The 14,224-nt window shown below is 35.7% G+C and overlaps 1 protein-coding gene across 4 annotated transcripts in view; it reads left to right on the top strand.

The window, feature by feature from the left end:
• Nucleotides 1-13,641, top strand: part of OPA1 (OPA1 mitochondrial dynamin like GTPase) — an 86,942-nt gene extending 73,301 nt beyond the window's left edge. For 3 of the 4 annotated variants that reach the window (XM_005903389.3, XM_070371605.1, XM_070371612.1), the window contains 2 exons: nt 7,939-8,010; nt 10,185-13,641. In XM_005903389.3, the coding sequence (XP_005903451.2) occupies nt 7,939-8,003 (65 nt within the window). In that variant the 3' untranslated portion in view covers nt 8,004-8,010; nt 10,185-13,641. The remainder of the gene's footprint in view (nt 1-7,938; nt 8,011-10,184) is intronic. The other variant, XM_070371616.1, reaches the window with a different exon arrangement.
• Nucleotides 13,642-14,224: the final 583 nt, after the last annotated feature.

Here is a 14,224-nt window from a genome sequence, read left to right as displayed (position 1 = left end):
TTCTTTATGGATCATCTCTCACATCTATACGTGACTACTGGAAAAACCATAGCTTTGACTATACAGACCTGTTGGCAAAGTGATGTCTCTGGTTTTTAATACGCTGTCTAGGTCTGTTATAACTTTTCTTCAAGGAGCAAGCATCTTTTAATTTCATGGCTGCAGTCATCATCCACAGTGATTTTGGAGCCCAAGAAAATAAAATCTGCCACTGTCTGCCACTGTTTCCACTTTTTCCCCTTCTGTTTGCCATGAAGTGATGGGACTAGATGCCATGATTTTAGTTTTCTGAATGTTGAGTTTTAAGCCAGCTTTTTCCATTCTCTTTCACCCTCATCAAGAGACTCTTTAGTTCCTCTTCACTTTATGCCATTAGAGTGGTATCATTTACATATCTGAGTTGTTGATATTTCTCCCAGCAATATTGCTTCCAGCTTGAGCTTCATCCAGCTCAGCATTTCACATGATGTACTCTGCATGTAAGTTGCATAAGCAGGGTGACAACATGCAGCCTTGTCATACTCCTTTCCCAATTTTGAATCACTTAGTTAATTGTTCCATGTCTGATTCTAACCGTTGCTTCTTGACCTGCATACAGGTTTCTCGGGAGACAGGTGAGATGGTCTGATACTCCCATCTGTTTAAGAATTTTCCACAGTTTGTTGTGGTCTGCAGTCAAAGGCTTCAGTGTAGTCAGTGAAACAGAACATAAATTATAATTTATTTCACAGACTTTCCTTATGGCAGCTTTCTTTCTAAATCATATTGTTTTGGGGTCTGACATAAACTTTTAAAATCATCTTTTAAAAAAAAATATATTTATTTATTGGCTGCACTGGGTCCTAGCTGTGGCATGTGAACTCTTGGTTGCAGCATGTGGGATCTAGTTCCCTGACTAGGGATCGAACCTGGGTCCCCTGCATTGGGAGCATGGAGTCTTAGCCACCGGACCACCAGGAAAGTCCCTAAAATAATCTTTAATGTTTAGATTAAGTATTGCTTAAGTCAGATCACTCACCTGTCAATAAATGAGTGAACAATGAATGAATATTCATGGGCATCTATTACATAGCAAGTGTAGCACTTGCTGAGTGATTTTAAATGACAGGCTTCTTTGTAAGTAGATAATTCATATAAGCAGTCCTATTCCTGGGTGGAGGGCGGGGTGGGGACAATATAAAATGCATCTTTCTAAAATGAACTCTGCAGTCCTTTGAGAATAATATCATTTGTGGTTGCAGTTTTTGCTAGTAGCTTCAGTTCAGTTACTCAGTCGTGTCCGACTCTTTGTGACCCCATGAATCACAGCACACCAGGCCTCCCTGTCCATCACCAACTCCCAGAGTTCACCCAGACTCAATCCATCGAGTCAGTGATGCCATCCAGCCATCTCATCCTCTGTCGTCCCCTTCTCCTCCTGCCCCCAATCCCTCCCAGCATCAGAGTCTTTTCCAATGAGTCAACTCTGCGCATGAGGTGGCCAAAGTACTGGAGTTTCAGCTTTAGCATCATTCCTTCCAAAGAAATCCCAGGGCTGATCTCCTTCAGAATGGACTGGTTGGATCTCCTTGCAGTCCAAGGGACTCTCAAGAGTCTTCTCCAACACCACAGTTCAAAGGCATCAATTCTTCAGCGCTCAGCCTTCTTCACAGTCCAACTCTCACATCCATACATGACCACCAGAAAAACCATAGCCTTGACTAGACAGACCTTTGTTGGCAAAGTAATGTCTCTGCTTTTGAATATGCTATCTAGGTTGGTCATAACTTTCCTTCCAAGGAGTAAGCGTCTTTTAATTTCATGGCTGCAGTCACCATCTGCAGTGATTTTGGAGCCCAAAAAAATAAAGTCTGCCACTGTTTCCACTGTTTCCCCATCTATTTCCCATGAAGTGATGGGACCAGACGCCATGATCTTTGTTTTTTGAACGTTGAGCTTTAAGCCAACCTTTTCACTCTTCACTTTCACTTTCATCAAGAGGCTTTTTAGTTCCTCTTCACTTTCTGCCATAAGGGTGGTGTCATCTGCATATCTGAGGTTATCAGATAAAAAGATACTAAAGAACAAAAGACCACGAATAAGTTTTAAAAGGTGCAATTATTAATAACATCAGAATAGTACATTTCAGTCCTGAGTTTTAAAGTACAATAATATATAGACTTTGAATTTTTTAAGACATATTCCCTCCTTTTATAGATAAAGAAACTAGGACTGTGATTTGTCCACAATACTAAGGTTAAAGGCAAAGCCAGGACTAGAAACTTAGTTCTTCTGATCATACTATCATACGCCTATTAGTACAGTACGGTCTCATTTATATAAAAATCATATGAAATAACCCATTGATTATTAGGAGCCTTTGACCAGGGATTCCTAACACTGTTTTTTGTCAGACACTCGTTTCATTTTTGTATACTTCATTTTGTGAAGTCTATGTTTTATAAAATTTGTCTATAATACGCTTTTATTTTTAATTTGAAACATAGAATTGCAGTTATATATCTCTTAATCAGCCCAAACAGATAATTGTTACAAGAGTAGATGTAATTCTAGCCCAAACAAAGATTTCCATTTGAACTTTTGAAGCAATAGAAATAACCCAGAGAACTCTATTTCTGCCTCACAGACCCCTGGAAGTCTGGACCCCTCCCAGCTTTGAAATTACTGTCCCAGTCTCAAACATCTTTCCCCAGGACACAGGGCATGACGCCTCCCTCTTCTGTAACAAACACGTCTACTGTTTGTCTTTATTAATGAATATGTTTAAAAATAATCATACCTACTTGTAGGGAAGAGAAAAAAATAAACTAAGGGCCAGGACTCTAGATTTAAATGTGCATCTTTGTATCTCTTTGGCTCTTCCTTTCAGCTGTCAAAGGTATACATGTTTCCTGGTGCTAACTCTAAGATTTTGAGTGTAGTTTTGAGAATCTTGAATCTGGTCTGGATTCACTTGTTTTTGGTTGGTGTTCTTTCCTTATTTCCCTAAATGATTCCTTTAAACACTGAATTTCTAAAGAGCACTTACAGTGTAATTGTCTAATAAAAAGCAAGCCTGTACAGGAACAGCATATGTAACATAATAAGAAGTGTTCCTTTAATTTTCAGTCCCGTAGTGAACAGCTTTTTATAGCAAAATTTCACCTACAAGGTGTCCCCAAGCTTGGTAGAACATGTGCATGCAGCGTGTTATGAAACAGTTCTCTTAAGGAGCATTTGGGTCTTTGGATGTGTGCTTGTATAAAATACACTGCATCTGTAAGTTTGCAGCTCATTTCTCTACGCTTTCTCTAAAAACATCAGAAGTTGTCAAAGGTTTATTTCGGTTCATGTGTAGAGTTTTGTGCGTGATTCTTTGTTCCTGTTCTAAACTGTTACTAACCACTGAAGTGAGCCTTCTCCCGGGTTTGGCCTTTTGGATTCACAGTGTATTCAAAACCTAATTACAGATTAGTGTGGTTTTGAGACTTTTAGAACAACTATCAGAAGACTCAAAAGGAAAATGAGAGTAGTGGTATCATTTCACGTAGAGATAAAGAGACCCTAAACATGAATGGGTGTCAAGTCATCTAAAGAAAAGAAAAAAGAGAAGGAACTTCATTCACTGAGACTGATGGTTTATGAGTTGGGGATTATGGGAATATTCATGACTCAATCAAGAAGCACAATGAATTGATGTTTGAAATTGTTCATCTTTTAAGTAAACATTGGATAAATGGAAAGTAGACTCCGTATTCACTACATGTGGAATTGGCTGTTTCAGTGTACAGAAATAGCAGTTTGTTAATCTCTTCCTGAGTTGGTTTAGTTTATCAAGTAAATCACAAATTTATAAGAATTCTCTAGCTATGTAAATATTTAATGCAAATATTTAATAGAAAAAGGAGTTTGCTCTATAATTAGCCTTGCTAATATATACACATTTTTCCGTGGGAAAGTAAGTTCTAATGTTGATAAATTAAATACCGTTAAGATTTGGGGATTTGAAAACACTGTAATAGTGAGACATTAATTTGAAGGATCAGAAAGTGGAAAGTGTTAGTTGCTAACATTCCAACTTGATTTTTATGCATAACTCAGTTTTCTGTGCAGCCAGATACAAGACATTGTTGGAACTTTACATCAGAATTTAAAATTAATTCAAATATGGAAAATAATGTTGCTTATTATTTGTAATATAACTTCCTTGCAAAGCTTGAAATCATGCATGTGTGTGCTTATATAGTCATCATATTTTAGCCTTCTTAAGTAAGGTGTAATAATTAAGTCCTCCCTCCACTCCCCCACCAATTGCTATTGTATTCTAAGACCTGAGTATTCTCTGTTCCGTGTTGTTGGGAGCCTACCAGCTTTTCTTGATCTTCATTGTCAACATGTACCCTGCCTCTTGTTCACAGACTTGCTCTAGCTCTTGTGATCCTGACATAACATCCTGGAAGCATGTTAAGTGCTTCTTTCCCCCTTCTTGATAACCTGTAGCCATCATTCTCCATGCCATACTTGTGGTAACTTCATTTATCAAATATTTATTGAGCATGTATAGTAAGTCAGACATTGTTGTAGACACTGAAGACGCTGAGCTTTTTTGGTCCAGTTTCCTGCTCTAATATTGTTCTCCAAGGGTCTCTCCAAATGTGTATAGATCTAATCTCAAGAGGAAGAAGTAATAATAATACTCATCTTACCATAATATTCATATTATGATAGCATAATATACATTTTTTAGACACTCCTAGACACAGAATTACTTACGTTCTCAGTTAACTATCTTATTTTCTATTTTTATTATCAAAATATCTTGTTTCACAGAAGGCAAAACTTGCAACAAATACACTTGCAATAATAGCATTTGTTTTGTTACCATTTAGAATCTGCATATGGTAGTAGATCTGGTATGTGTCTCTGAATTGGAGGAAGGTGGACAAGGCTAACTCTCCAGGCTTAAAAGCCTCGTCTTTGGCAGTGAAACGTGTGGGGTTATATGAGGACCAAATGAAATGTGGGATCTGAAATCACACAAAGCATAGTAGACACTTACAGACTTAGAGAGAGGTAGAAGGTAAGCAAGGAATTCTTCGTAAAGGCAGGGTATCATATGTCCCCATGTCACTTCAGTAAGTACATTATATAAGTGAAGGAACAAATGGAGAAATGAGTTTTCCAGTTTAGTATTAAAACATTTATCACAGTTATTCTTTTTTCTTTTAACTTTTACTTCCATCCTCTTCTCTCTCATCTCCTCCCATTAATTCCTAGTTACTTACTAGTGTGCTTTGTGTTATTCTTGAGGTTTCAGGGCACAGAGGTATAGTGTCTTAATGTTCCAGTGGTAAAATATTTTGTAAAAACAACTTTTTAAAGGGATAATTGGTAGTTTTTTATTCTGTGGTTTTCATATATAATTAGTTTTTTAAAAACTTTATGAGGAACATCACTTATCTTGAATTTTAGAAGAATTTGAATTTGATTCAGATTCCAGTGTTAGGCACACGCATCAGAGTGGCTCTTGGTCTCTGTCAATACAAGTAGATCTTTCTGTGAACAGTGTCTTGTGAGTGATGCTACTGTCCCACACACTCACAGATAGTCTGTCCAGCTGAGCATAGAGGTCATTGACGGGGCAAAGGATGGATAGAGCTGGCCCTTCAGCTGCCTGATTGTACTCAGATGATGGAGCAGATAGATTGTGATTTACTTCCTTCATACAATACAGTTTTCCCACGTAGAAGTAGTTCTCAGTACAGTGTTTAGAGAGCTGCTAAGGCTCTGAACACTTGTTTGAGATTTCCATGTTTTGTGCTATTTAAGCTAGATGATTTTTTAAAGACCTCATCCATTTCCAAAATTCTGTGAGATGATGTAGAAAACTTTTTTCGCCCTATTTCCCAGCCTCCTCTAAAGAAGGTCGTCAACTGAACTATAGTATCTGAAACTCTGTAAATGTTCAGTGAAGAAGATAGGTGAACTGTTCTAAGTAACTATATGAAATAATTTTTAAAATAAAAATATGGCCTTTTTTTGTGAAAGGAAGGATGTTTACTGGTTTGACTGCTAGTTAAAAAAGCAAACAAACAAAAAAACAAAAAAAAACAGACTACAAAAAGTATGAACTAAATTTCCAGGAATCTGATTTTTTTTAGATAGAAGCAAGGAATTCTTGCTTACATTTAACTGTAGCATATTTTCTCAGTAAATACTTTGTTTAAAATAATAGGGGATCCCTCTGCCCTGGATTTTTTTGGTGTGTATTCATCTCAGTCTAATACCAAGAATTAGAAGTTCTAAATTACTGGAAGAAGAAAATGAAAACATTCCATTCTTTATATACAACTCTGGTGGGCTATGCTGAGTTCCTGCAGTGCTAACAAAAATTTACCAAAAGAACAGTTCTTTTTATTGGCTACTCATCACACATGCTGTCTCATTGATAAAAAAGGATACTTATATCTTCGATTACAGATTATTTATTTTTAAATGTAAAAGATGCAAATGTTGTAAATCAATTATATTTCGGTTTTTAAAAAATAGAAAAGCTGAAAAAAAGAATAAACACTGTAAGAGTAAGAATAGAAGGTAGAAGGCTTTGCAGTTTTGCCTTTAGGTCACCAACTTTGAACCAGTCATTTCACTTTAATTGATAATTGACTCACTAACATATTATGTTAACAGGATAAAAGTACTTGTTATCATGCTTACTGTTGTTGTTCAGTCACTAAGTCATGTCCAACTCTTTGCGACACCATGGACTGCAGCACGCCAAGCTTCCCTGTCTTTCACTATCTCCTGGAGTTTGCTCAAACCCACATCCATTGAGTCAGTGATGCCATCCAACCATCTCATCCTCTATCACCCCCTTCTCCTTTTGCCCTCAATCTTTCCTAGCATCAGGGTCTTTGCTAATGAGTCACATCAGGTGGCCAAAGTATTGGAGCTTCAGCTTCAGCCATCAGTCCTTCTAAAGAATATTCATGGTTGATTTCCTTTAGGATTGACTGGTTTGATCTCCTTGTTGTTTAAGGGACTCTCAGGAGTCTTCTCCAGCACCACAGTTCAATAGCATGCCTAACCTGTGTTTTAAAATAGGAGCTACCTGATTAAGTTAGTAGTGAAGTAGAATAAATCATGACTCTTTCTGCTTTTAATATTAGGAGATTGGCATGCCATGTGAACACATTTTGAAGGAAATTTTTATGTTTCAGGGAGAATTTGTAGATTTTATTTGAACACCTAAAGTGAAAACCTGAAATCAAATAAAATAAATCTGTCTTCAGTGGCTCAGGTGTTTTTAAATTTTCCTTCCTCATTCACAGAAAGAAAAGTACATTTTTATTATTTTTTAAGTGTTATTGCCTTTTTCATTTTTGTTGAAGGTACTTCCTATAGTTTCTTTTTTGTCTTCAGTGTTAGGACATTTTGACATGTAAAGTGTACATTTTAATGTGGTCATATTGGTTGATCTTTGTAACTCTTCCTATTACTTCACACCTAGAAAGTCATTTTCTAGTTGAAGGCCAGTTATATACTCACCTGTATTCTCTTCTAATTTTAAAAAGTTTGGTTTCATTATTTTATATTTTCCTCTGTTCCAGATAATGCTAACTGTGAGTACTTGGTTAGACCCCAGAGAATCTTAACAACTCCTTAAAATTATACACATAATTGTATGTGTATCTATATCTATATTTGCCTTTTTCTGTGTAAGAATCTGCAACATTTATTAGATTCTCAAAAGGATCTGTCCCCTACACTCCTCCCCTTTCCAAAAAATTATTAGAAGGGCTACTGCTATAATCTCTTTGAACTTTATTTGGATATCAGATGGTATGTCATGTGAAGGTAATTTTTCCCCTTTTCCTAAGTAGTTCAAGTATCCCAAACCATTGCCGTCAAGAAATAAAATTTGTTTTTAATTAATTTGTTATCTTCTTATTTCTACAGAAAAAGTTAGAGAAATCCAAGAAAAACTTGATGCATTTATTGAAGCTCTTCATCAGGAGAAATAAATTATAAGTGAGTAAAAAAATCTCTTACTGCATTGGTACTGACTAAACACAAAATTTATATTTAAAACTTACTTTAACAGTTTACCATTCTACTTAACTATATCCTACTTACTCCTTAATAATAATCTTAATGTAATTAAATAATTTAAAAAGCAGGAATTTCCAAAACTAGATTCTACAGTTTTTATGTATGATGTTCCTTTGAATAACTTGATCGCCTTGTGGCTGAACTAAAAATATCCCCTAGAACTCATTTTGAACATAAAAAAAGGTGAACAAAGCTAAAATATTTCATGATATGCTGGTGGCTCATAGATTTTCTGTTTATAAAGAATTGAACTGTTGCACTCATTTTCTCATTGTTCGTATTCAATGAATAATCACATATATGTTCACTTGCAAAGCTTTTTATTTTGGGTTGACTAAAAATTTTCATAATTGCTCTTAATCTTATTTTCAGTATTTAAAAACATTTGAATAAACTTTTTCAATTTAAAATAACTCGACAGCTATAGAATTTGGGACTCTTCTGAATGTATGGGCTCTTGTCTAATTCTGTAGTGTGGCATTATAAGCAGTGCCTAATAAAATATTATATTTGAAGACTTCCCTTAATAGCAGAGTTAATTGCTAATTATTGCTGAAAAAATATAATTAGGAAGTATTTTATTGAAGAGAAAGGGAAAGTGCTATAATTAAGACCTTATCACTTATTTAAAATATTTAATTACTTTATTTGTGAGTCCTTGCTCTGTAAACAGCTTGCAACACAGAAGTTAACGGAGTAGAAATGTGAAAGTTTTTCTCCCTAGCGGCACTGTGTTCAGAAAAGGCCCTTAAATCAGACTGCCTACTTTCTTGTACTGTCGAGGCAATATATTTGAGAAAGCAAGCTAGAAAAAGGAAGCACAGCTCAGAGCCAGCATCACATAAAAGGGTACACCAGCAATGAATGAGAGAGGAAGGAGTAGAAAGCTTTAGAATAATGCTTTGTTACTTTGTTTCTCTTTCATAAGCTAAGACAGGTATATGGATGTATACAAAAATGTGTCTAGAAACTAAATATTAATCATCTTTCACACAGGCCAAAAATAATTCAGTATTTTTAAGTGTCTGTGCTCATAAACGTTTTATACAATTTCAGTGTACGAGAATTTTCTTTTAAAACCATGAAATGTTATGATGTCTTCCTCATTGTCGTAGTTCCTTACTATCAGTAGTTAATGTTAGAAACATTTGAGAATCTTCTGGATTTGGAGATTCTCTTCATAAGCATCAGAGTTTGCTTGATACTTTTGTTTACAAATATAGGTTTTTTTGGGGGGTGGAATTCACAGAAACCCAATTAAAAATATCAGGTGCATTTCCATCTCTTTAATGAAATAAGGAAGCCCAGAGCCAACCAGGTCAGTGTCACTTACCTAAGCTGGTCACTGTGACATCTGGAGTGGTTGTTGCTGCCAGGAACATGCCTTTTCCTACCAAAGTGTTTGTCCCAGGTGAAGGCCGAGACAGTCCTACGAGGCAGGTTGTGTACCGGAAAACAGTCCCACCTTTTTTTGTTCCCTACTTGTCTCTGCTCTCTAGGGCACTTGCCACCCCTTGGGATTCATGGCTCTGTGAACTGTTATATTCATCTGTGAGTTGGACAGATGATCTATTTTGTATCCTGCACATCCACTTAAAAGAATAAATCTGGGACTTCTCTCGTGGTCCAGTGGTTAAGACTGTTCTCCCAGTGCAGGGAGCCTAGTTCTATAGGTTCCATGGTTGGGAAACTGATCTCAGATGCCACGGGTGAGGCTAGGAAAAAAAAGTAAAAGAACAAATCTGGCAAAACTGTAGCCTTGCTTCATTTTGACCATTTAATAAAAGTTGCCAGGCATCTTAAGGAATTTGTATTCCTCTCAGTGAGTTTTGAGATGCGTGTAGTTACTCAGCCTGATCATTTTGAATAACTGATACTTGGCGAAGATGAATTCCAATATTTTTTAATTCATACATCATATTTGATAAAATTTTTATTGTTCTGGTGGATATTTCAAATTTATTAAAGCTAGCAAATTAGGCAGTTAAGCTTCAATATTTTTATGATCATACAATAGTAAAATTTACTTAGAAATTTTACATTTGTCTCCCCAGACCTAAATTTACCAATGAAAATTCTGTTTATTTTTACAGAATCCTACTCATCATATAATCACCTCAGCATACATCTGAAGAAAGAAAACTCAAAAGTCTTTTGTCTTGCCTTTTTTTTCCTTCTGCTATTCTGCCTTTCTAAACATAAAATAAAGTCATGGAATAAAAATAATTTATGTGTGTTAGAGGCACTTTAACAGTCAGCTGCCTTTTGAATGGAAGAACAGTGGAAATGCCATTAACATTCTGTTTTATTGTATTTAAGTGACAAATTGGGATAATTTAAGTGGTGTGGCCATTAGGCTGTCCTTGAAGATAAGAAACTTGCACTCCTGCTTGTTGTCTCATTTCTAGTGGCACGAGTTCAACTAACTCTTTAGCCATCATTACTCAATGTAATTTCTTTTGCAGAGAAAGAATGTTAGGTGTTTTGAAATAAAACTTACGGCAATTTTCTAAAGGCTATCAATTGTATATAAAATGATGGTAACCTGCTGAGTTGTTGTCTGTATCTGCAGTGTTCTGTGTACAGAAGCTATTTGACCAGGATAGCTCAGTTTATATTTACTTGAAAGAAAGTGAGTTAACAGAAAAACTCTTCAAATAGGTTAATTTGTATTACAATTCTGTGTGCATTCAGTGAAAGATTTCGGCCCTTCATTGACAGCTTAGAAGTTGCTTTAGAAGCTAAGAGTAGCAGCTTACCTGTTTGTTTCAGTTGATGATTTTGTACTGAATTCATTCATTTTGGATGTTTTATACTTGAGCTAGGCTTTCTTGTTGACAGTGGTTTTGTTTTTTTTTTTTTTACCTGTTGACTGAGCTGTTGGATTGTGATGGGGAAGATTAAGAGTCATCAATTGACTAATTCATTTAGACTATTGTCGAAAATTTCATTGAGGCCTCAGGAAAAGCCTTCTTTCATAAAACTGTGTTTTAAATGGAATTACGTTTCATTTAAATTATCTCAACAATTAGAATTATGTTGACCATTCCCTTCTTCTCTGGATGTTTAAAGAAAAATATAAAGTTTAATTCATTGCAGTTCAATTACGGTAATATCCTCACATCATTTTCATGTTTTTTTTTAATATTTTGTAATGGCTACAAGACTTTAAAGCAAAGAAATAGGCCATTTTTGACTTTCAGTGTTTTTGCCATTTAACTCTGCTTCTTGCTGCAGAGTTACACCTTTAGTATTCTAACAAAAGTGTCCATTTGTGACAATTTTTATTTTACTTAATCTTTAAGTTTCTTGGAATTACATTTTGGTAACAGTTCCCACATTTTTTTAAATTTAACATCAGTACATTCTTTATTGTGATCTCTATCAAGATCTGACACAATATGCAAGGTTAAAGGATACCACAAAATGTTTCAGAAATTGAAAATTGAATTATTTTTTGTATACTGTTTGATAGGATGTAGATGCAGTTTTAAGCAGAGAGTAGCAATGTATTTTACTTGGGAGCTGAGTCATCGAGAACATTTCTGTGTCCTTCAGACCTAGGGACAGTGAGTGAGTGGGTGGGCGAATGGAGAGGGAACAGAGTGCCCTGATGTTCTGTACAGAGGTTAAGAAGTGACCGTACTGGTTAACTCCCTCCAACTAGTGCTGGCCAGTGGGTATATACCCTCACTGAAGCAGACATCATTCAGTTAGTAATTAATATTTTTGCAGTTGTAAAACACAGCAACTTTACAACTACAAATGTATTGCTAAAAAAAAAAAAGGAAAAGGACCGTGTTTATTTCTGTGAGCTATGGATAGGGAAAAATGCACTCAGCTGTGTTTCTACAGATTTCCCCCAAGCAAAAGGCTGATGTTAAGTCAGTGCTTTTATCGCATCTTTCTATAAATTTAAGAAGGGGTGGTTAAAGGAGATGTTTCCATTTCTTTGAGATCAGTATTTGTGATTTAAATATATAAATAATAAAATGTTATTAAAAATCCCATTTTAGAGTCCAGACATTTCCCTGTCCTACTCAGTAATATGACTTCTTTCATGGATTGTATATTGTTTTCCTTTATGGCTGATCTCACACTAAGCATGCTTCCCTCCCCACCCAAAAGCTATTTCTTAAAATCGGATGTTTTAAAAGAAAAAAAAACCCTCAGATTCTCAACAGTAAACAGTAAATTGTTGTGTCAGTAGTTCAGAAATCACAAATGATTCAAATGTAAACAAATCACTATGCAAAAGTATAAAAATGTAACAAATAGAAACAAATTCTATGTACAGAAGTTAAATTCTAATGAGACCAGGAATCATTTTGTTTTTCACCACAGAATTTGCAAGGAATAGAATGAACAAAGCTCTGTACTGAAGACTGAACAACTGTAAATAGATTTAAAAGGTACTCGATCCAGGTATCAATTTAAGAAATGAAGCTATGTAGGCAGTGAATGATGGGAAACGAGCGGTTCCTGCAGCTTCACGGTTGAACCATAGTTCAGCTGAGCTGTGGTTACAAGTGGAGCAGTCAGCCTTTCTTAGCTGCTTAATTATGTCCTCTTTTCTCTGTATTATCCCCTTTCCAGGCTTGACTCTGACACACTCCTTCCCACAAATTATTTAGCCTCCAGATACAAATGAATAGTGTAATAATGAATAGGGATCATTGCAGAGAGTGGTATTTCCTGACCTTATAATTTGGGAATTTTGCATATGATATTAAGATTCAGAGTGTAGGTTTAAAAGGTAAATCCCTTAGTCAATAATTTTATTTTTATTTATTTTAGATGTATTTATGTGCTAAAAGAAATATATTTTAGTTTTCCAATAAAGGGGATCAAAGTTTTGTGTTGTTTTTTTTTTTTTACAGTTTTGATTCTCTAAGCTGGTATATGCTATAGTTTCAGGAACTTCAGCAATATAGAAATGTGCTTATAAATATGCTTACCTTTTGAATAATCATGGCTTTGTGTTTAAATATTTAAAACTTAGCCTTGTTTTTACTTGTGCACTATGAATGAACTTTGTATTATTTTTTAAAACGTTCACACTATATGTAGATGTTACTGCAATTTATATTTTGCCTGTGCTTGATCTAAAATCATTGGTGTAGATGAGTAATTAAAGACACTGAAATCATGTTATTGGAGATCATCTTTTAAGTTGTCTCTGTTATAATGAGGGGGAGAGAGAGAGAAACTTATGCACCCAGGATGATAATTGACTCCACAGTATAACCAAATTCATGGTCTAATAAGCCTCTTAACATGTGGCTCTTCTTGGAATGCTTGACTTTCACATGCCTCACATTGCATAGTTGTAATTCATGATCTAACCATGCTTTTTCATGTCTTGATATTTGTCAATACACTTTGGTATTTTCTTTGGTGAAATATATTTTTTAAATGTTTTTAATTGCATTTTGCTACCATGGCCATCATTTTCATTGATGATGCTAACCTGTTTAGTCATTTATGAGGCTGCCTAAGAAGGCATCATTAAGTCTTAGAACCAGAAGGAACCTTAAAGATCACTGCATTCCATCCACCACCCAATTAACGAACTCCCTTTTTTTTTTTTTTTTTTAAATAGAATTTTTCCCAGAACTTTGCTCATGTGTGTGTTTAGTTGCTCAGTCGTGTCCGACTCTTGGCGACCATATGGGCTATAGCCCAGCAGGCTCTTCTGTCCATGGGGTTTCTCCAGGCAAGAATACTGAAGTGAGTTGCCATGCCCTTCTCTAGGGGATCTTCCCAACCCAGGGATCGAACTCAGGTCTCCCGCATTGCAGGCAGATTATTTACCATCTGAGCCACGAGGAAAGCCCAAGAATACTGAAGTGGGTAGCTTATCCCTTTTCCAGGGAAACTTTCCGACTCAGGAATCAAACAGGGGTCTCTTGCCTTGCAGGTGGATTCTTTACCAGCTGACCTTAAGATTTGGTGACCATTAGATACATAAAATAAGACAGTGTGTGGATGTATCTTCTCCCTGATTCACACGGTTAGGTAAAGCCAAAACCAGGAAGAGTCTGTAAAGTCACGATTGCTTCCATAAGCGGCACACAGTCGCTGGAGTGTGGTATATTTTCTGGTGAATAGATGTTAAGACAGTTTTAAATTC

This window comes from Bos mutus, chromosome 1 (assembly GCF_027580195.1).
Source record: "Bos mutus isolate GX-2022 chromosome 1, NWIPB_WYAK_1.1, whole genome shotgun sequence".
Taxonomy (NCBI): Eukaryota; Metazoa; Chordata; class Mammalia; order Artiodactyla; family Bovidae; genus Bos; species Bos mutus.
The sequence above is the reverse complement of the archived record's forward strand: the minus strand, read 5'-3'. Positions and strand labels throughout refer to the sequence as shown.